The sequence below is a fragment of the Anabrus simplex genome, chromosome 4 (assembly GCF_040414725.1).
Source record: "Anabrus simplex isolate iqAnaSimp1 chromosome 4, ASM4041472v1, whole genome shotgun sequence".
Lineage (NCBI taxonomy): Eukaryota > Metazoa > Arthropoda > Insecta > Orthoptera > Tettigoniidae > Anabrus > Anabrus simplex.
The window spans coordinates 166068056-166091797 of NC_090268.1; the positions used below are offsets into that span (position 1 = coordinate 166068056).

General features: G+C 39.3%; 1 protein-coding gene across 1 annotated transcript in view; it reads right to left on the bottom strand.

Annotated features, from left to right (window-relative positions):
* Window positions 1-23742, bottom strand: part of LOC136871743 (endoplasmic reticulum transmembrane helix translocase) — a 211353-nt gene that overhangs the window by 85260 nt on the left and 102351 nt on the right. Inside the window, exons 7-10 of the mRNA XM_067145292.2 lie at window positions 21565-21747; window positions 20246-20383; window positions 6625-6745; window positions 6384-6538 (exon numbers count right to left, since the gene is read on the bottom strand). Coding sequence (XP_067001393.2) covers window positions 6384-6538; window positions 6625-6745; window positions 20246-20383; window positions 21565-21747 — 597 coding nt within the window. The remainder of the gene's footprint in view (window positions 1-6383; window positions 6539-6624; window positions 6746-20245; window positions 20384-21564; window positions 21748-23742) is intronic.

Here is a 23742-nt window from a genome sequence, read left to right on the forward strand (position 1 = left end):
TAACCTTTAAAAGTCGATGTAGGCCTAATTTGCCCGGTACGAGATTTCCAGAAACTGACTACGAACAGTATACCGGAGACCAAATTACAATGAAAGATTAAGAAATGAACGGATTTCGCCATCATTTTGGGTGTTTTTGTATCTAATATGCTTTATTTTATTAGATGAGAGAATTAAAAGCTACTTGTGGTCGATTGTCGTTTGGCTTGGCGTTGTTAGATTTTTCGAAGAGTTTGGCTAGCGTAATCAAAGTTGCTGAACTGAAAGAAGTTTTCACGGGAAACTGACGAAGATTCCCCTGTAAAATTGAATATAAAGTATCGAGATTTTGAACTCGCGTATCGGTCATTAATGCGGTTCGCGGTCTAACATGCCCGGCTCTCATCCAGAGGGCCCGGGTTCGATTGCGACCAGGTCAGGCAATTTTACCTGGATATAAGTCTGGTTCCAGGTCCACTTAGCCTACGTGATTACCTTTAATTGTGGAGCTACCGTATCTAATGGTGAGATGGCGACCCCGATCTACAGAGCCAGGAATATCGGCCGAGAGGATTCGTCGCACTGATGATGCGCCCCTCGTAATCTGCAGGCCTTCGGGTTGAGCAGCGGTCGCTTGGCAGGCAAAGTCTTACTGGGGCTGTAGTTTGGTTTGGTTTAGGAGTTTTTGTAAGATTATAATTATACATAATTCATTTTTGTGATGTTTAGCCAAATTGATAGTTTTCATTCATTCCCGGATTTTCCGTTTTCCCGTGTTGTACGTTTTATTTTCACGGTCCCTCGAAAAACGGAGAATCGAGGTTTCACTGTATAGTTTTGGATGAAGGGAGTCCTCAGAAATTGTCTAAAATTTATCTTTTTGATAACACAGTGAAGTGCAGACTTCAAGAACTATCAGAAGACATTAAAATGCAAGTTTTGGAGGTGAAAGCATCTCCAGTGTTTTCAATTCATTGTGATGAACTGATTGTATATTGTCGATTTGTCGACAATGGAATTTTAAGAGAAGAAATGTTGTTCTACCAATGTTTGAAAACAACTTCGAAAGCTTGTGATGTGTTTTCTGCCATCGATAGTATTTCCAAGAACATGGAATTTCCTGGGAAAATGCAGTGGGTGTATGTACGGATGGTGCACCTACTATGATTGGGTCACGTTCTGGGTTTCTCAAATTGGCGAAAGATAAAAACCCAAACATCATGGGAACCCACTGTATAATTCACAGGCAGGCTTTGGCGGCCAAAACCTTGCCCCAAGATTTTAATTCGTAACACTCTAAAAGTCGCTATAAGAATTGTGAACTCTTTGAAGAAAAGTTCTTTACAGACAAGATTGTTTGAAGCACTTTGTGTTGACCTTCAAGCCGATCACAAAACTCTCCTTTTTGCTGGCTATCAAAAGGGAACATGTTGGCTCGGCTGTTTGAATTAAAGTCTGAATTTGAAATTTTTCTTCTTGGTGGAGGTAAGAACGGTCTGTATGAAGTGTTTACTGATGCCAATTTTATCGTCTCATTGGCAAATCTTTGCGATTTTTTGAAGCATTGAAAAGTTCGAACTTAAAGCTCCAAGGCAAAAACTTCAATATTATGCTTGCTTATGATGCCATCAGAGCTTTCCTGGAAAATATACAGTTATGGAAACGCGGCTTCAGTTGAACAACTTCTCATCCTTTCACCACCTCCAATGAAATTTTGCCGGAAAATGAACATGATCGTAATAAACTTAAGGTGCAAATTCAGTCACATTTGGATTCCCTGGCACAACAATATTCAATTTCTACTTTCCTGATACCTCGTCAGATGAATGGTCCTGGATGTTAACAAGAAGTCCGTTTGCCATTGATATTGAAGCATTGCCAGCACAACTTCAAGAAGAGCCATAGATTTGAAGTGTGATTCAAAGCTAAAAGATGATTACTATAAAAATATATATATAAATATTAGGACTGGCCGACGTTTGGGTAAACTGTATTGCAGTGTATCCTGAAATGGCCCAAGAAGCACTGCGTGCCATTATCCCATTTTCAAGGACATATTTATGCGAGTCAGGATTTTCAACGCTGAGTGTCATAAAAATAAAAACAAAGCAACGCTGTCGGCTAGATGTTGCAAGTGATCTCCTCTGTGCTCTGTCAAATATCAAACCAAACATACCGAATCTTACCAAGAGAAACTAGTGCCAACCCTCTCACTGACATTTGTTGACTAATTTAAGGATTTATTGTAAAAGTGTGTTCTTTGTATTGTGCTAAAATGAAGTTAGTATCCATAGATATAAAGCGCGTACTTCATATTATTTTTCGTAAATAATTGAATAACGGAATAATTCATTACGTCGTGTCATTAGGTTAGGTCTGTATCCTCCAGGTCAGTTTTTTTTTTTTTTTGCTAGGGGCTTTACGTCGCACCGACACAGATAGGTCTTATGGCGACGATGGGATGGGAAAGGCCTAGGAGTTGGAAGGAAGCGGCCGTGGCCTTAATTAAGTTACAGCCCCAGCATTTGCCTGGTGTGAAAATGGGAAACCACGGAAAACCATCTTCAGGGCTGCCGATAGTGGGATTCGAACCTACTATCTCCCGGATGCAAGCTCACAGCCGCGCGCCTCTAAGCGCTACCACTGTTCTAGCAAAGGTTGGCGGTCAACATGGCGATCTTGAATTTGGATGCAGCAACAGGGAAGAGAGCCATCATGTCCAACCCATACCAGTCTACGAGGTTCTTCATCCATAGAGTTCGTCGTCTACCAGGAATCCTACCTTATTAACACATTTCTGCTGGAGACAATTGTGTAACTTGAAGTATTTTAATTTTGTCTTCATTAGTTAATTATTTAACAACTTTCTTCTCAGAATACGGAATACCCGACTAAGAGCTTCAACGTCGAGCAACATCCCAAGGCTGAGAACAAGGGGTCCAAGTACCGAGCGTCTACTGATAGGATGTAAATGTGATAAATCTCATTGGAGTGCTTAACAGATCAGTGAATATCATTATACTGATAGGAGAAAAGTGTGTTAGTGGACTAGTGTGCTTTATTATACCAATAAACTCACAATTTTCCTTGTTACTTATTTTTAAAATAAGTTCCAGGAAAAAGTGGACCTTTGCTGTCTACTAACTTGAATTGTTCTACTAATTTTATTTCCTCAATATTACAACTCTTTGACCTTGATCACATAATATTACAATTAAATAAGCGAGAATTATATTACCAGAATTAAATGTTTTTGGCCTTTTATTTAAAATCACTTATGGTGGACACGACAAGTTTTGGAATAGACTGCCTCAAGTAGTAGTCACTTCAAGAGGCCATCATTTATTAACGTTTTTGTTGTGTCTGACAATGAGACTAAACATTTGTTGGAGGTTTCTTCAGATGTTCTATAATGAAATCCAGGAATTTTAGAAAATTAGGAGAGAGTCCACCCGGGGCGAGCCTCAGCTACCGGGCGGATCGCAGGTGGCGGATAGCAAATGGCCTTCAGATGCGGGGGTTAGCTGAGAATAAGGGGAAACCCGAATAAGCAGTCCCGGACCGAGGCAAAACTTGCTGCCTTGCAGAGTGGGAGATACCTCAAAGGCTAAGGGAAGAAACCCTGACAGAAAATCTAGCAGGCCGAGGGCTATGAGGGAGGCAGCCCTTCCCACAAGGCTTTGGAACTAGGGCTGATAACCCAAGTATCCGAGAAACAATTATTAAAAGAAATTACAGAGGGGACACCGGATTGATTAAACTGTTGATGACCAAACGAGGAAAAAGGACTATGAACATGGCAACCTGGAATGTACAGGGACGAGCTGGCAATTTCAATTTCAATGCACTGAAGAGAAATTTTTTTAACAACCCTTCTGTGTCCAAATCCACGAAATTCCATGTGTACAAAGTGATATATCTGCCAACCTTGCTCTATGGCTGTGAAACCTGGGCATTGACCAGCAAACACCGGAGTAGAATTCAGGCATCAGAAATGCGATTTCTCCGCAAAATTGAAGGGAAAACGAGAAGGGACAGAATCAGGAATCAGACCATCAAAACCAGTCTTGACGTCTCACCTGTTCTCGAGAAAATTGAACAGAGCCAACTACGATGGTTTGGACATGTCCAAAGAATGGAGGATAACAGAATGGCTAAACAAGCTTTCGACGCCAGAATGCAAGGAGCTAGACCGTGCGGCAAACCCAGAAGAATGTGGGAAGAAGATGTAAAGGCAGCTGTCGAAGCCAGGGGTGGGGAATGGAGGAAAGTGAAGGAGCTGGCCCGAGACAGAACCCGCTGGAGGACCCTCTGGAAAACCTCTACACTGCAAGGTAGAAGAGGACCGAGTAAGTATGCAAGTAAAGTAGGAGAGAGTCCATCTAGTATGTTAAGTTTCTGAGTTTGCTGCTGACCTTCTGCACTATACAGAATTCTGAATGAATAAAGTCAAAAAATGTTTTAATGTTTTCTAGAAGCTGGGTGAGAGGCTAGTTCATTGTCACTTCAATATAGACCAATCTAGGTGTGAAGAATGAGCCATTTCAAACAATGACTGACTACGGCTAATAATATATCAGATCAATACAATACTGGTTTCAACTTACCACTGAACATCAAGCCATCACTGATTATAAGAAACAAAAACGTAAGAAGGCATAACCTAATGGGTGGAGTTAAGCAGCGGGCATAAACAGCATATATCCCCTTATAGCCTCGAATGCATCACTGAATATCAGTGAACTTCAATAGCATGATTGTAATGGGGCCATTTTTGCGGGCACATTAAGTATGGAGTGAAAGCGTGCTTGCAACGAGGGAACACAGACCAAGTGATCATACCTGGAAGACTCACATCTGTACTTGAACCAGTTGATGCGTGTACTAGTAAGCCTTTGAAGAACACCTGAAACAGTTGCACACCAAATAGATGGCAGGTAACAACCACACATGCATGCCGACCGGAAAATTCAAGAGACCTGACTTGGAGCTAATATGTAAGTGCATAGAGACTACGTAGCGCATGATTACACCAGAATTTATAACAGAGTTTCAAGAAGTGCAGTATATCAAATGCACTCGATGATACCAAGGACATCATCTGGAGCAAGAGGTCCAAGTATGTACATCAACAGCAACAACAACAACAACGGTTTCTTATTCTTCTTCACCAAATTGGGATGTAATGATTGTATGAGTACGGTATGTATGTACATATGTATGTCCAACCCTTATCTCGTTTCTCTACGGGGTCAGGCATGAAGAGAGATGAATCTTGTTGCGAGTTTTTACGACCGGATGCCCCTCCTGACGTCAACTTCATCGGAGAAGTTACCAAGATGAAATGAATGTCATAATATGACAAAAGGAAGGGAGAGGGTGAAATCTAGTGCTGGCACATAGCCTATTCCTGTTGAATAGCACCAAGGGGTTTGCTCAAGGCAGTACGTCCGTGTCTGATGGACCAATAACCATTAGCAGCGGTATATGCCCTCACTCAATATAAGCTCTGTGAGAGGTTTGGAATTTAACCTAGGCTTTTAGCTCACTATCTAGTGATTAGAAATTGTATTCCATCACCTCTCCAACCCTGTTGGCTATTATTTTGTTGGTGAAATTTTTTTCAACCACCTCTACGGTCAACCGTACAGATACTGTTTTGATGTTGGTCAGGTACAGTTTCTTGTTTGAAGGAGATTCATAAGCCTGCCTCACTAGTTGGTTCCTGGAGCTGGAAAATCTGGTTATGTGCCTCTTCCGATGACTCTGATAGTAACACAATATCATCTGCGAAGCCCACGCAGTTGACTTCAATTCCTTTGTTCTTGTATACTGTTCATGTATCACCTATTCCTTGCATTTTTTGGCAGCACACACTAATCACTATGTCAAGTATACAATTGGAAACAAGATCTTGGATGCTGGGTCTGGTCTTCTAGGATTTGGAGCATTGTTTCTTGATCTACCAATTCGCAGGCCTTCTTTAAGTCCGCAAATGTGAGCATGCATTTCTTATTCCTCTGCCCTTTCTGAAACCGCCTTGATATTCACCTATTTGTGGCTCCAGATGTTTCTCTGCACCATTTAGCAGTGCTTTTGGAACAACAGTTTACCTTTAGATTTTGTGCTCCAGTCTTCAGTTTTACTTGGTGGGTGAGACAAGAATTATAACGAGACCCCAAATCACGGGGAAAATATAATCATTTTGAAAAATCTCACACGCATTAGCTATGATTCAAACCACTGTCATCCTGATGAGAGGTCAGTGATGTCACTTGGCTATTATGAGTACTCCAAACTTCCTCTTTAGTTTCCAGCCTTGAACTTTGTGCGTTTCTATGGAAAAAGACTATACACGAATACACATACAAATAGGATTAATGAAATATATGGAAGCAATGTACCTTTGGTGAGATTCCAATCTACAGCCGTGAGTGTGGCTTTCTCTAGGGGATCACCAACCAAGCCATCATCTAGCTGTGCCAACGCGTGGCACGTTGCTAACACCTGTACGCTCTCCAGAGGCGCATCAGATAGAGGAATGACACCAGTCCGCCGACTGCAACCAAACAAAGTAAATGCAACATAAAAGACTATTTCAAGTTTATTCAAACTTGATACCAAACGTAAAAATTCTCGACTTACTCTAGACCAGCAATTCCTTCCACTACTAGGTTATCACTAGTCAACGTCCCTGTCTTATCGAAGCAGCATATCTCAACTTTACCAGCAAATGGAATGCGGAAAGGTTCTGTGCAGAAAACAGCTGAAACAGAAAAATTGCTTTAATTATACCACCTGTGAAATAAACAATTTAATGTAGCACCCTAGATTTAAAACTAAGTCCACAAACAAATCCTTTAATAATGGCACGTTCCCTTCTTATCAACAGTAAATACCTTAGGGATAAACCATGAATATACCTTGCCCAACTACGAGCTGAATATCATGCGACTGTTGATATGGAGATCATACAGTATAAACCCAGCTGTTTATGTGAAATGCAAACCCCATGCATATGACTTTTTACCAACATCATGACTTCAGAGTAATTGACAATCTCAGAAATACCCGATTTTTCTCCCGAAAACTATAGTACTCTAACGGATTCGTGTCCATGTAGGAGCCAAGGGTAATAAGTCTGCAGATACCCTAGTCAAGAAAGGCACTGAAATCCCCATGCCTGTGAGTGAACTGGATGTGTACTCTGCCAAAAAGCCTCTTCATATAATTATTTTTTGCTCCTGGCTGAGTCATCATGACTATCATAAGTCAGTCAGCTAGCTGATGAACCATATTCCATTCTTTTCTATGTAAAGCCTCCAGTATGGTTACTCAACTCTATAAAGGACCATTCACCAAATCAATCCATTGAGTAGTACTTGTCCTGGTTGTCCTGGTAGTCTTGTTCCTTGGACCTTGCCTTCAACAATTAACTCTGGAAGGCTACCCTTTCAGCGCATTATCACATACTATTAAACGAGCAATTTTTGTATATAAATACTAGCTTTCTTGGAAATGTCCCTAAAGATTTTGATGAAAATCACAGACTAGAGGTTTCTTTGGACTAGGAATATATCAGTAAGGTTCTCATTTTAAGATAAAGTAATTTACCTGGCGTGGATTACAAAAACAATACACTGATGGCCATGATATCTACTGTTTAGTGAAAAGACCTGGAGCACACGTGATGGCTGTGGTTGCAAGGCTTCAAGTTCAATCTTATATCGTGCCCAGCTTAGACGGTTTAGAACCCCACTGCTCTCAAAAAATTCTAATATCAGATTGTTGGCCAGCAGGTAAGGAAACATGGTAGTATCATCATCATTTCCCGTTTCCAGCTTCCCGGGTTGGGTTGTGAATCAAAGATCTCCATTGCTGCCTGTCTCTCCACCACTCTTCTCCTTTTCTTATGCCTGAAAAGCCTTACATCTGATATGTTTTTGACATGCTCTATTGGTGAAAAATATCTAATTCCCTCCATGGCAATTTAGAATTTTCCATTCGGAATTGCTAGGCGGGCAATAATTCCATTGTGGAGATTTATCTCCCATATGCAGTTATCAGACTGTGCCTCATATATAGGCTTCTGATAAGCTCACCTGCATACACCCAGCGTCAGTGGGTAGGGTCTAACACATCCCACTGACGAGTCTAGTGTCAGACCTAAGATGAAACGCTGGTTAATAGAGCAAATGCCTGAAAAGCCTTACATCTGATATGTTTATGTTTTATTCTGTACAGTCGCTACTGAATAAACAGGTTCATCAACAGCTGACGATGACCTATTTAACAGGTCAAAACTGGTACTGTCTTTTAATGTAATTTTAGACACTTTGTAAAATATTGATATTATGTGGAGAACTCTCATCCTTCATACTTGTGTGCGCAAACTATCAATACGGACCATGAAGCTGATAGATTATAGTTCAAGTAGAGCTGTCGAAATGCGCTCTGTCTCCTTCCGATTATTGTGGACACTCTCTGCTTTATGATTTCCGAGAATTCTCTAAACACTATCACCCGAACGCGATACTAAGATGATCCCTTATACAAGTTCACCGCCAATCACTTTCCCAGTATGGTAGGCCTAATTCCTCGAATTACTGCAATGATGGGACGTTAACACCAAGATCCGCAAGTATGCCATAGCCGTCCTTTTGCGAGATACAATTTCTTGAAAAACGCGCGATCGAGGATTTAGCGTTGATGGGACTGAAATTTCTGGAGGGATGGGTAAGTTCCTTTAAGAGCGCGCGGTCTCAAAAGTGTGCGCAGTTCAAAATTCTGAAGTTGGCAGCACTGTAAGATATCGATCATGCGGTATTCAGTCGACTGTGTGTAGCTGTTGTTCATGTACTGTATCACTGAAGCCTTGTGATTTCTACTGTTCTAGTTGCAAGTAAGAATCTGTTTTCACTCAGTTTTGTATAATATTCTGAAGACGTGTGTTAGTATTTGCACACCCCTGGAACATTTCGATATGTTTATCTTTTGTGTTATAAGAGGGAAGAGTTCATTACCTTTGTTACTGACACAGTGCAACGCTCTGCCCTGCATGCTGCTGCTATCTAGCGAGTAAAACATGAAACTACTACCGAGCCCTTAAGAGCGCGCAGTGGGTTGTCCTGCAAGAGGGCGCGCGTGCTCTTGTAGGATGTCAGTGCGCGCTCTTAAGGGACAACTTGTTTAAGCTTCGTCTTATATTTTAACATTTTATTTTTCAGGATTAAAATGTCTTATTATAAGAGAAAGTCAAACTGAAAGCTTATTTTTACCGAAGCTGTTTTGAATGATTGCTGGGAAAGACTAGAGAACGGGGAGACTGAAAGAAAAATAGCTGAATCATTTGGAGTGAATTAATCAACATTATGGAAAAGACCTAGGGCTGAATTCATACACAGCACTTAAAAATAAGTGTCCCTTATAAGACAGGTTTCATTCCTATACCTACTTAAGTGTCCCACTTATTGCTATAAGTGGACCTCTTACACACACTTAAGTAACTCACTTATGTTTCAGGGAGATGGAGGATAATGATTTTGCTGAGTATGTTGCATTTCATTCACAGAATGCTTTCCGTGCACATAGAAAAGATGGAAAATTCTGTCGAAATGTGTCGTGACCAACAATTTAAAGAAGGTTTCGTTTTGGTAACGTGACAGGTGTGAATATTCTTGTTCCTTCGGTTGAGAGAGTGAACATAACCTTTAGAGGACTCACTATTGTCACCAATAATGAAGGTGTTTTGAGATTTTATGCCACTTCTTAATTTAGGATATTATCATTATTTTGCTTAATTAATTGGAAACATGTTACAAGTTATCAAGACTCTAGGCCCATAGGATAGTAAAGAACAATACTGACTTACCATGTTGCAGTACCACCATTTATTTTAAGGTTGGTTTGTGCTAATTATATCCGGTTAGTCAACCAGTTGTTTGTCAGATTATATCAGAAGTTACTGAAATAATGGCATCGCACATCAAATCATACTACTGTACTGTATTTCAAATTTACTGGGGAAGTAACTAGGCCTATTACAACGTAAGGACTGTGAATATATTTGTCAAATGATTATAAGTGTTGTAAGGTTAGATATTTTACATTTGGAGGAACATTTGTATACCTGGATAACTATAAACATACTATATTAAACCGCCAAGTGGGGAGGTCATAAAAGAGAAATTCCTGCGTAGTGGGGAATCATTTTCAGTAAAATTGTTCTTTAACCCTCTACTGCATACTATTGCCATTAGGCAACAAATAACTTTTCACCTGTGTAAATGGATAAATATTATAGACAGAGGTAGTTTTACGGCACACCTTCAACTGTACAGTCAATTAAACATATATCCCAGGTTTTTTTTTACATAACATAAGACAAAACAGCCAAAGGTACTCCTTCCACCCCATCAACATCCACGCGAACAAACCACCGTTTACTTTACGTGGGCCCTCGCCATCACATTACCACAGGCTTCAGGAGTACCTCTGGCTCAACCTCAAAGACATTACCGACCTACGGTCGTGCAAGTATACTTGCGCCTAGCAATACGTACCCATGGCCAGTAGGCAGTAATGTTCGGTCTTTGAATGTTAAAAGCTTAGCGTAAAATCATGAAAACTCGTGTGTGTGTATATATATATATATATATATTTATATTCCAATATGGCAATTCACATCACATACGAGTGTTAAGCTATTAGGCCCAGTTAAGAATTGCTGGTATATCTAAACAACTGAGCGTATGCTGAACATTAAAGCTTGAAATTGTCTTCACCAAACGGAAACGAAAAATAATTAATGCAGTAGGGGGTTAAAAAAGAAATCGTTTTTGCCAACCCACACCCGCTTAAATAACATATTATGTTAAACTTAGCATAAAATTATATGTTGCATTGTAAATTGCATTATTATTTACAATTAAAATGATTTTTCAAATCATCCAGTGTCAGTGCAAAATTTGCACATGTGCCATTTCATACTTACTCCGATCTGGAGTATTATTTTTGTTGCTTAATTAATTCATCGTTGAAATGCCCAACACACAAATGAAAAATTATCAAATACTCCAAATAATAGACATTCACTCAAATATGACATTTTCCTGAAATAAAATAGAAAAATGTACTCGCCACATAGGCCTGTAACTTGCCATTTAAGAGGGCAGCGAGTAATCCACGAGTTCATTCGTCACAATTTTGTCACCACATTACACAAAATTACACTACACTGTTCAACACTATTTGCACTAATTATTTACACTCAATAGCTATAACAAATGACTGAAGAAAATATTGAAAGATCTATTTCAGGATGGTCACTGATAGTTGCCGGCACAAGATTGTACAGCGGTCACTGAGTGTAGACTACGAGCTTCTCAACTTCCCTGAGCATGAAACCTGAGACTCTCTGGCATATGTGCAATGCTGATACCTCAGCTGTATGGTATAGCCTGAAGCAAGGAGAGGGGCAATATAGAGTGTCCCGCCGCTGGCTTTTCGCCACGCAAACAAGGCATCTCTTATTTGCGTGCAGTCACAAGGCTGCGTTAGGGGTAGCGTTCGCTTACTTTTGAAATGGTTTCTGCACAATTTGAATACGAAACCCCAGCTGAGTGAATTTACCGCCGTGTTTCTTGTATATCACGAAAGCATTGAACACTTATGTCCAGTAGGTGTCTAAAAATGTTGTGGTAATACTTCTTCATTCTTTTTCTCGCCGTACTGTATGGCACAATACATTGGTACAGCAAGTCCACCCCTCCCATTGAGTCATTGTACTCAATACATACGACCAGCATCTCTTTGGTTTCTCCTTTCTTTTTTAGAACAGTGCGCATTTCGGCATCATGAATACTACTCAGCATGCAGACATCTCTCTTGTCTTTCCACTTCATGGCCACGAGTTTGTTTCTATAGGCAAAATCCATCTCCCCTTTTTTTCAACTTTTTCCTCATGACGTCCTTCGGAAAGTTTTTTCTGTTAGATTTTACAGTACCGGCAGCGTCTGTCTGAAACTCAGTGAGCTGATCGAACAGTTCCAGGCTACTATAATAATAATAATAATAATAATAATAATAATAATAATAATAATAATAATAATAATAATAATAATAATAATTGTTACGGAGATATCCGTGGTAGGTAGAGGTGAAAGAAGGTGCGGGTGTGAATGGGTTTCAAGCTACGAAATTAACGTGCAATGTACAATTAATTTAAAATTTAACTAGGTTATATTTTCTTTTCAAAAACAAGAGATAACAATCATAACAGGTACAGAGTAGCAAAAATGTAGGTACAAGATTACTGGGTTCGGGCTCAGTGCCCTTACTTCATAACTCTTGGGCAATCAGCCCCGCCTTACTCCCAAAGAAAATTTTAGCCAAGGGGCAGAAAACCCCATTCATTCCCAGGAGCACTGGCTCCAAACATTACACATAAAGCCTGCACGAGGCATACAGAAACAAATTTCAAAGCGCGATCCGCTCTCAAAATTGTAAGCCTATCACAAGGCCACACCAAACTCTACCTTCAAGCTGTCCTCTAAGGACGTATTTACAGGGGTAAAATACCCAAACTACGGAGGTCTATTACATGAAAAGAAGGTTGATTACATGACCTCTAAAATAACAATTTGAGAGGAGGCGAACTTGCACTCCTAATACACCTTGTTTTTAAAACCTAATCTGGCTCTGGGCCACTAACGCAAGGGCTAATCCCATACTACAGAGGTGACTTAGAGAAGAACACTTTACATTACATAAACGAAGAATAGTTTGAGAAAATAAGTTCACCTCAAAACAAATGTGAGTGGGAGCTCGAGAGGGTTAGCACTCTCTATCCCAATATGTAGCTTTACAAGAAAAAGATGAAAAGAGTAATTACATTTTAGGAAAAAGGTTACATGATGGAAATGCTTCGAACCCGCCGCGAGTGTTAAACTGCCGACCTAGCAAGAAAAGAAGTTATTAATAGGCCATTACCTGGTGTTGAACGGCTGAAGAAGAAAGAGGCGCTTCCCGCCTCCTGCTATGTACTTAATACACTGAAAGATGGAACAGAAGTGGCCCGGAGACCCCAAAATCAGCAGTTTATATCCTCTCGCGGAAGATTCTAGGCGTTAGGGGAAAGAAAACACCCTCCCACAAAATCTTTATTGGCTAGGGAAAAGAAACCCCTACATAGAGGAAAAAGAAACACATAATTGGTGGAAAATTAATTAAGGAAATTCGGGGTTGGCTAGATCCAAAACAAGGGGAACAAGAGGGGTATACAGCCAACTTAAACAATAACAGAAAGAAATTTAACAAGAAACAAACTTTTGAAATAAAATTTTCTCCAACAAAATAGTTCTTTGACTCCGCACTAGGTCGCACTATTGTTGATCTTCAGTAGTGTCCTCTAGAAGAGAAAGTTCACACTTCTTACTTCAAGCGAAACAAAAACACATCAAAAGTGACACAGTTCAAAAACTCAAAATTTTCCACGTGGTGACATCTTCTGAGAAAGTAGAGAATTAATAGAATAGATAAGGTTCAACCTTCCTCCAGAAGAGGAGTTTCAACTGGCACAACTTTTAAATAAACAGAGTAGAGGTGTACCGCCCGGTACAATAATAATAATAATAATAATAATAATAATAATAATAATAATAATAATAATAATAATAATAATCTAGAGCTACGAGGTATCCCTTATTTAGAAGAGGTTCGGCTAGAGCAAACAACTTTCGAGGGCTTGGTATACTGAGAAATATTTACCCCACAAACCTCATTTACTAGCTCAGTTTCCTTGCCTGTGTACTACAGGATATTCCACACACATCCTGTTTTAGCCTCACACAATTTTCAAGATTCCATCCGGAAGCGAGCTTCTTCGGAATGTACATTTTCTACCCCAAGCAACCTTTCCAAAGGAGTAAAATTTAGTCAATTGATAGACGACCATCTGGCAAATAAGAAATTTTAAATTTTGATACAAGAATGTCTAAAAGTGGCTTCACTTTGCAGAGTTTCGGGGATACTTGCCGATCGTAAGCCTCGTTATCTGAGAAATGTTAAACATTTCAGGAGAAGGAAAAACGTTTCTTGGACAGGGTCTCGTAAAACACGGACGCAGCAAACAATCTATTACATCAAAAATAATGAGATAGCTTTGGCTTTTGAATTATACTCTGAAGAAAAAAGATCCCAAATAAAAGTTTTATTTCTTCCTTGTTAATAGGAACCCAATCCCTCTCCTTGCTTCTTTTCATTTTAGCTGTTCCTATACTAGCTTGTATTGACTGCTGAGCGTACAGATTAATTTGCTGTGCAATAAGTTCCCACAGTTCATGGTCAATGAAATGCTCATATTTTGTCTGGTTCTTTTTTATTAAAATGTTCGCCCTGAATTCCACTTTGCTATGTAGCTGGAAATCGGGCTCTCCTACATCCCCTTACATCCCAGTCACTAGGCAGAGTAGGAAGCAAATCGCTCTCACTTTCTGACTCGCTACTCTTATCGGAGCTCGAACTCGACACCTGTCCACGGCATCTAGGCAGCAGGCCTACTCCGACGGAAGCACTCGTGCCTGGATCATCTAATAGTGGGATAGTTTCACCATCACTATCTAAATTAGAATCACTCCAACTATCTTCCTCACTGAGTTCGAGAATATCCTGTATATCATCACTCGGAAGATCTACAATTCTTTTGGACATGTTCACAACAAATATGAAATGCTACATGTAGAATTAAAACAAGAACTGCTTAGATACATGAAGGTGAACAAATTTCTCTGAACATACGGAGAAAGTTTCAAACCTACCGCTTGTTTTGTAACAGATATAAAAAGTAAAGACTTTCCGCACTTCACATGATGTGCGCCCACCAACAGGCTTGCTCCGGCCGTGTCGCCTGAAGCGAGCACCACTCTACGGGTTAAGAAGAAAATTGGACTCTGACATTTTTGTAGTTTGCATTACCCACAACACGTTTTCCCCAAGTCATTCATATTCTGCTGAGAAAATGTGTCAGTCTGCTTGTTTTATATTATGTGCATGTACTTCGACACAAGTTCTTGCAGGTGCCATCTCAGCTCGCTGTATTGTTATCTTTTAGGCATTCTGATAACCAAATACAATATAGACTATCTTCTCACCACAAAAAATGGCAACAAAAGTTGCGCGATGTCCTTCGATAAACAAAATAAAATAGATCATCCCACTATTTGGCAGCCAGAACTATACGATCCAGGAAGCATGTGCATAATATACAGAATTGCCACATTTCCAGTGAATACTTACTGAATCAATGTGTGTGCTCTTTAACCCCTCAGTGTCGCAGCCATTTAAAGAGCTTCCTACCCCGCGGCCGGATGAGATTTCAACTACAAGCGACTGAACGACACTGATTCACTTAAAGCATTACTACAAGTGTAAGAGTAGCCCGATATTCACGAAATTTGGAATTCCTTATGATAGAAATATGTACATGCAGATAATTACATAATTGTTTCATATTTCCTTAGTAATTTAGTTTTGTGTAATAGTTTTCGAAGCACTCCTCGAGACAGAGACCTCGGTCACACTCCTGGCAGCAGTACACCGAAGGCTTCTTTTTGCCGTGTTTTGAACACGCGATACGTCTCTGAGGTTTGGATTTCTCACTCTTCAGTGATTATTTCCTGATAAAATGTCTTTCCTGCAACCTTAGAACTATATTATCTGATGCACGCAGGCCTTGAATATTTCGTTCCCCGCCCGAGTGAGCGTATTTTGTAAACAAACCTTCTATCAACTGAACTCGATAAAATAACTGCTCAATGTTTGTCCATGTGACTTGTCTGAATATTATTAGAGAATTTAGAAATCAGAATTCACTTTTGAAAACTTCCCTTTGACCTGTATAATTATCCATAGTCTCCTACACGAAATTTCCAAGTACTGGTTGCTCCTCATCGTCACTCTCATCAAATACCACTCCATCCACCAGAGCCGCATCATTTATTTCGTTATCACTGCTGCTAATACTGTCACTACTACTTCCGATTAAACTTTCATCTGAATTATACAATATTTAAAGCACGTTACTGTCAGTCAAACCACGCTGGAGCTAGCCATTGAGTGTGGCGCATCACATGGACGGATGGAGCTGCAGCGAGACTGAAAGCAGCAGGACGAAACTGAATAAGGGGAATAACATTTATGACGAAACAAACCAACTCGATACATATTTCAGATAAAAGGTCGAGATATTGTCTTTCAAACGAGACATATACCCTGCACAACTGGCTCTCGTATCGTATGACAGAAAGCAGGACTAACTGAGGCCTAAACAGAGCGCTCGTGGAAAGTTACGAAAATATTACAAGCTGAGAAATAAAGACAAATATAATAAATAAACCGCAGTCTTAATGTAAAATTAGAGCAAAGAACAACACGCGAAAAGACAAACTTTTTAGATCATCATTTCTTTATTTCATTCTGTGGGAAAGAATGAAGCAAACAGACTTTATAAAAGCAGATATTAGTGCTCAGACTTACTTGACAAATATTTATCCTTGCAAAAACAACTACATTTTAACGATTATCAATTCTTATTTACAACACTGATAAACCCGAAAATGTCTTCTTGGAAACAAAACAATTTGCATATCCATAACTCCGAAACTCTTCGCGCTATAGCCGTAAATGCGAAACCATGTATGGGTGTATACGACGTATAGAGGTCGCCGGCTACGGAAGAAACGAGTGTCTATACCACGTATAGAGGTCGGCGCTGAGGGGTTAAGTGTTATCTATGAAATGTAAACTCTTATAAGTGAATAATTATAAGTGATCCCTTATTACTTAAGGGTTCCACTTATCTATAAGTGCTGCGTCTGAATCCTGCCCCTAAAAGCTCTAAGTACACACCTGAGGTTTTAAAGAGTTGATTAAAATTTGTATCTGCTTTATTTTGTCTCTTAAATGTCCAATTTCATAGGAGTTTCACCAATCCGTTGTATTTTCAGGGCACTGTTCCAACATCTCTCGGAAGAATGAAGCCAATATTCAGCACTGAACTGGAGCAGATGTCAGCAGAGCATGTGAAGGACTTGGATGCTAAGTTTTATGGCATAACACGGAGGCAGCTAATGCAGCCTGAGTTTCAATTCGCAAAGAGCAACAACATTGCCAAGAATTTCAACAAAAAGAGAAAAATATCTGGAAAAAACTGGGTCTATGGGTTTTGCAAGCGAAACCACCTCACACTTCGCGCTCCTGAGAAGTGCAGTCTAGGTAGAGCCATAGGGTTCAATAAAGTCCAATGCTGGAGAATTTTTACTAATTTTAACAGAAGAGAAACATTTCCCTCCCTACAGAACATTCAACATGGACGAGAGTGCCATTTCCACTGTCCCTAACCGCATTCCAAAAGTTCTTTCACCAAAAGGAAAGCGGCATGTTGCAAAGGTTGTTTCAGCTGAAAGGGGTCAAACGGTGACAGTTGTGTGTTGCTTTTCGCCCACTGTTATTTTCATTCCTCCTGCCATCATCTTCCCCTTAAAGAGAATGAATGTTCAATTGTACCAAGACGCCATAGAAGGGACCCTGCCACTTATGTCAGACTTGGGCTACATGAATAAAGAACTCTTTCTCGACCGGTTGAAACACTTCAAAGAGTTTGTTAAACCAAGTGAAGAAGATCCTGTTCTGCTTATTATGGACAACTACATCTCGCACTGTAGTTTGGATGCAGTTATTTTCTGTAGGGACAAGTTCAATACATTACTCACACTTCCTCCACATGCTAGTCACACGCTGCAACCCCTTGACAAAGGATTTTTTGGACCCTTAAAATCAGCTTTTTCAACTGAATGTGACAAGTGGATGTTCAATCACCCTGGAAGAGCAATCACTCTGAAGGATCTTTCCTCTCTTTTCCATTCTGTCTATGAAAGAGTGGCAACACTTGTAAAAGCAAGTAATTCTTTCAAGGCTATGGGGATTTATCTATACAACCCAGATGTTTTCTCAAATGAAGATAAGGAAAGTGTCACCTTCAACTCTCCTCCCTCTTCCAAAAGCAACTCACGAAGAGAAGCGAGAGAGGAAAGGTAAAAAGTCTGAAGTTATGACGGGATCTTCATTTAAAAATTATTAATGGCTTCCACGTCAAAAGCGAGTGAGAAAGGAGGACAGAAATCCTGCAAGCCTACAGAAAAGAAAAGGCTTTTTGATGCTACAGCTTCCACAAGATGCACACCAATTGAGGACAGTATCTTCTACCCAGGATGTGTTGAAAAGTATGAAGAACCTTCAACTGAAGATTGGATTCAATGTAAAGACTGTAAACAGTGGTGGCATGATGCCTGTTCTAGCTATAAGGGTGCTGGCATGTTCAAATGTGACTCCTGTTAAATGCACACTCACAGAGGACCTATTGCGCACTCTTACAGGCATATGCCTTCAAGAGCGCGCATTTCTTATATTTTACATTTTATATAATTTCTAGTGTTTTACCATTTAAGTTGTGTTTTGCTAATATGTACTGTATGTAGTGCCCAGGATATCAGTAAATACCTCTGTGCAAACTATTTGTTATTTTGTGATTTCTTTTTCATGTTATGGTGGTCCTAACATTAAATGCGTATTCTTGAAGGAACCTACCCTTGATCCGGGAAATTGTTTCTTCGAGGAACGGATAATGCAGTATTTTTACCATGTGATTTAATTAGGATGCTCACGGGGCCACGTAATTTGGGTGAATAATATGGGAAAATGTAGTTTCCGGGAACGTATAATCGAGGTTCTACTGTACACCTCCTCGAAGAATGAGGGTGGCAAGAGGGTCAAGTAAAAAAATCCTAAAACTCTTCAAATAATGAGCGAGATTGAGGTGGAGGTAAAAAAACACGTATCTTATAATTCCTTGAAAAATAAGGAGAGGGTAAATTTTTTTTACAACTTCTCAATTTTTTTTTTTTTTTTTTTTTTTGCTAGTTGCCTTACGTCGCACCGACACAGATAGGTCTTATGGCGACGATGGGATAGGAAAGGGCTAGGAGTGGGAAGGAAGCGGCCGTGGCCTTAAGGTACAGCCCCAGCATTTGCCGGGTGTGAAAATGGGAAACCACGGAAAACCATTTTCAGGCATGCCGACAGTGGGGTTCGAACCTACTGTCTCCCGAATACTGGATACTGGCCGCACTTAAGCGACTGCAGCTATCGAGCTCGGTCTCAAAATCTTACACCTCCTTGAAGGATAAGAGCGGCGAGAGGGTAAAAAAAAAAAATCTTACAACTCCTTGAAGACTGAGGGCGCTAAGGGTGAAGAAAGTAAATCTCGCAAATGTAGCTCGTATATCGCATAGGCCTATGCAGTTGTAGGTTTATATATACAGGTTATGTAGCCTACCATACTACTGAATCTTCTTTATAAGTTTATACTAAGTTCTTATGAATTCCTTACATTGTCAGTAAAGCAGTCTACCTATGTATTGCTTGAATACCGCATATGAAGATGAACATGAACAGCAGTTAACTAATAACTTATCTATTTTTATATAGTTAACCTGTAAAAGATTAACCTTGAGTCACATAATCACATGTACTAACTCAACAAATGGTTGCCATGCATTTGCAAACAAAATATCAAAAACTTAAATATTGCTGTAGTGGTCATTCATAACACACTCGATTAAAATATCCAATAGTAATCTTCTAAATAATCCAAAATAATGCAACTGAAATACAAATTATATGAAAAACACACTAGGTGAACCGTTGGCATTCTTTTAAAATGCAGCCATAGCCATAGAAGACCCATCAGTTGTCAGTTGCGAGAATCTAGTATGGATGCCTGCGTAGCATGTAAAACAAGAGATCTCGCCACCATTAAACAATTAACTAAAATGACTCTCAGGGAAGTTTTTGACAGACTAACACTTAACAGTCTTAATTTTAAGGTGAAATAGTCTCATTTAAGGCAAGAAACAAGATCCCTGTCCTCTCAAAAAGTCCTGAGAGACGAAAGTTTGAAAGCTATGACAAGTTAACATGAGAGACCTCCTTCATAAACTACTACTCACAATAAAAAGGCATCAGAGTTGAAACAAACATGAGTATACCCAAGATATGCTATCTAAAACAACAACAACAACAACAACAACAACAACAACAACAACCATCACATTCAGGTTAGCATCACAGACATGTGCATGACTAAGTTAAGAATGGTTATAGAATGATATATTCAACAGTCCTATGTACTAGAGGAATAAAACAATTATACCTAGTTTGGAAAGTGATAACAATGAAGTATTCACGGCAAGAGACAGCTCTATTGGGAGTTCTGGAGGAACAACGGATGTCAGGATAAGTGCACATTCCAAGAAGAGCTTGTAACGATTGCGGGTTGGATCTTCTGAACCTGAAACAAAAATAAATGTAGATTGACTCTTTTTCACACGTTACTGAAGTCTAAATCATCTATCATTTTAACGTATATAAAATTTCTATGACACACAACCATTTTGCAGCTCTCAACTAACCAATCGTAACAAATGAGGTGTCAAAAGAAAGAGAATTTCCTGGAACAGTGACAAATTGCATTTTCACTTTATAAATATTGATTTGTTCAAAACGCATCTCATTTTCGCTGAAGTTAGCACCATCTTTGCCATGGAAAATGTAAAGTTGTGCAAGTGTTACTTCCTCTGCTGTCTATTGCTTGCCATGGAACTATAGGTTATCATTGATTTGTCAATACCAAATTTGCTCATCATTGTTCATTATTGGTATGATTTTCATCCCATTAAATTTGCCTATGCTATGACCATTAATAAATCACAAGGTCGAACATTGCAGAGAGCAAGATTGTAATTGCCCAATCCCATGTGTAACTTTCTCTACAGTAAAAGTTTTTTTTTTCCCCTCCAATATTTTATATTTTACCAAGGAAAATGAAAAACAAACTCTCAAGGAATACTGTATCATTACTCGCGAAGTTGTCTTAAAGGAAGTGTTCTAAAGAAGTTTTCAGAAGAACTTTTGTAAATAGTATTGAATAAATTTTTGTAAAAAATTGTTTTAAGTAAATTATAATGTAAATGTCCGACTCCACGGCTGAATGGTTAGCAGGCTGGCCTTTGGTCACAGGGGTCCTGGGTTCGATTCCCAGGCGGGTCGGGAATTTTAACCATCATTGGTTAATTCCGCTGCCACGGGGGCTGGGTGTATGTATCATCATTTCATCCTCATCATGACAAGCAGGTCGCCTACGGGTGTCAAATCAAAAGACCCGCACCTGGCGAGCCGAACTTGTCCTCGGACACTCCCTGCACTAAAAGCCATATGCCAAATCAAAATAATGTAAATATTTTTTGTGAAAAATACATTTTTGTTAAATATCAATTGTATTGCATTTCATTTATATTCAGTACGTAAATTGAAAGCAAGTTTATGTAATTTTTCTACAAATAAACATGTTTCGGTAACATCTTTTACCTTTCATACATAAGTGGGAGAAAGGGGTGTTGGGTTTCCACATGCGAGAGTTTTCACACAGGTTCACTAGTCTGCCTAAATTCATAAAACAATGAGTTAACTTACCCTTGATCCACACGTAACTAGCAGCAGCAATTGCAAATACCAGCAAGAACATTATGAATCCAAAGGTTTCCAAGTTGTTTGCAGTCACACGCTTTACCCCAAATAGAATGGTCCTCAGCAGTTTGCCTTGGGATGTATTGAATCCTGTGCGTAACACATAGGCTACACAGCCATTGTCTTGGGCTGAAAACATCAACAAGTGATACAGTACAGGTAAGATTTTAACGGTCAAAAATTAACTTTAGAAAACAAAGAATAATAAAAATGAATGATATTAAGAAAGTCATTAGAGACCAGAAATTCTTGGGATGCAAGGTATGTTTCTACATGTAATCTGAACTGCTTAATTCAAAGTACCGAGTAGGTCCTGTAAGTGGAAATTGTTTTTAAATTCAACACTGTCGATAAACTACTATATTCTCGCGTAATAATTGTTGTATTATAGACCTCCACATCTTTTACTGCTGACGCGAATGGTTTGATGTCAGCATCACAGGCAAGGGTTTCTTTTGTTTCAGTCATCGTTGCCATCAATACCGTACTGTAATCGGCCGCTCCAGTCCAAAATGTTGTTCTACTGACTGGAGGCAGCTTCCGAAAAGCGAGCGAAAGTAACCTACGACTGAAGTTTGTGTATGCTTGTTCTATATGGCACGTTACAGAAATGGAAGTTGTGCCAAGCAAATACGCACCGATTCATTGTTCTGTTCAAACTTTAAAAGGAAAACTTTTGAGACAAGATACTGTAGAAATTTTAAGTTCTGTGTCAACTAATCTTTCTTTTTCTTTTTATTGTATAATTTTGTGTTTAAAATGACCAAAAGACATTTTTCGCCGAAGACACTCAGCGAAAAACTAAAAATTAAGAGAAGTAGGTAAGGGGAAAAAAGAGAAAAACAGAAATTGCTAAGGAATTTAGCACTTCACTCTCCACATTCTGACATACCATATTTCTTGCGTATACCCCCCCCCCCTATTTCCCCCCACTTTTACAGCCAAAAAAGTAAGTTGGGGGGGGGGGGGGTCCAAAATGCGATAATCTCAAATTTTGGGCAGTGAATACTTGAATTCTAGGCTATGAAGAACTATAAATTGTACATGTAAATATTCTATGCCATTCTTTAACAAACTTACGAATGTATTTGAGTTATACTGGCTATTTTCGTTGGAAGGCAGTATTTCTAAATGTAAAAAGACTATAAAGGGCGAACATGATTTTCCACTTACATATAAAGTAAATAGTCAGTTTCAGTTACTCATATCATGTCATTCATTTCATCTCATTAATTCCTCTGATGAGGATGAAGTCAGGAAGGGCATATAGTCGTAAATATTTGCTATGAAGATTCGTCTCACCTCATACTCTACCACGTAGAGAAAAGGGATAAGGGTATCATATTATATTATGCAATATTGATACAAAATAACTTAATGGCCAGTCATTTGTCTATCAGTTGAACAGCAGGCCTACCAAACAGTAAATATGAGTAAATTTGATCACTGCTTTCATTTGAATTATTGTCTTGCGCCACCAACTTCCCTGCTACTGGTATATCGTCATTCCAAGTGACGTCATCTTCACTGCCATTATGTCAGAAATGCACCGCAGTTGAGAGCATTCAAGGTCCTGTCTTTTTGAACCTTTTAAAAATAGTTTCATTTCCGACTACAGAGTCCAAACAGTGTGAATCTATTTCCAAATGGTTTCTGGAGATGGTCTCTGATATTCCCAGTTGGTGTATGAGTAGCACAAGCTACTCATTCCGAATAAAGCTGTGCTGTAGAAAGCGTGCCAAGCCACCAGCTGATAAAGTAGCATATGTTACAAGTTGTACTTCTGAATGTAATACATAGTGACTGGAAGCATTCTTTTGATAACCATGGCTGTTGAAACCCAGACCCTTATTTTTAAGTATATTTCATGCTTGTTCTCTACATTTATCACATAGAGATTTACCTAAACAGCTGTAAATGAGATAAGAGAGACAGCATTGTTTAGGTTAGGTATGGTATTGCCCAGATAGTGCCAAACGTTCCATGACAGAGAGAATAAAAATTAATAACAGGAAAGTTTGTCACATTTATGGATATCTACAGGTGTGGTGATAATGTGTTTTATTATCGTAATGTTTAATTTCTTACGTTCATTGTCCATTCTTTATTAATGCCTACTCTAAT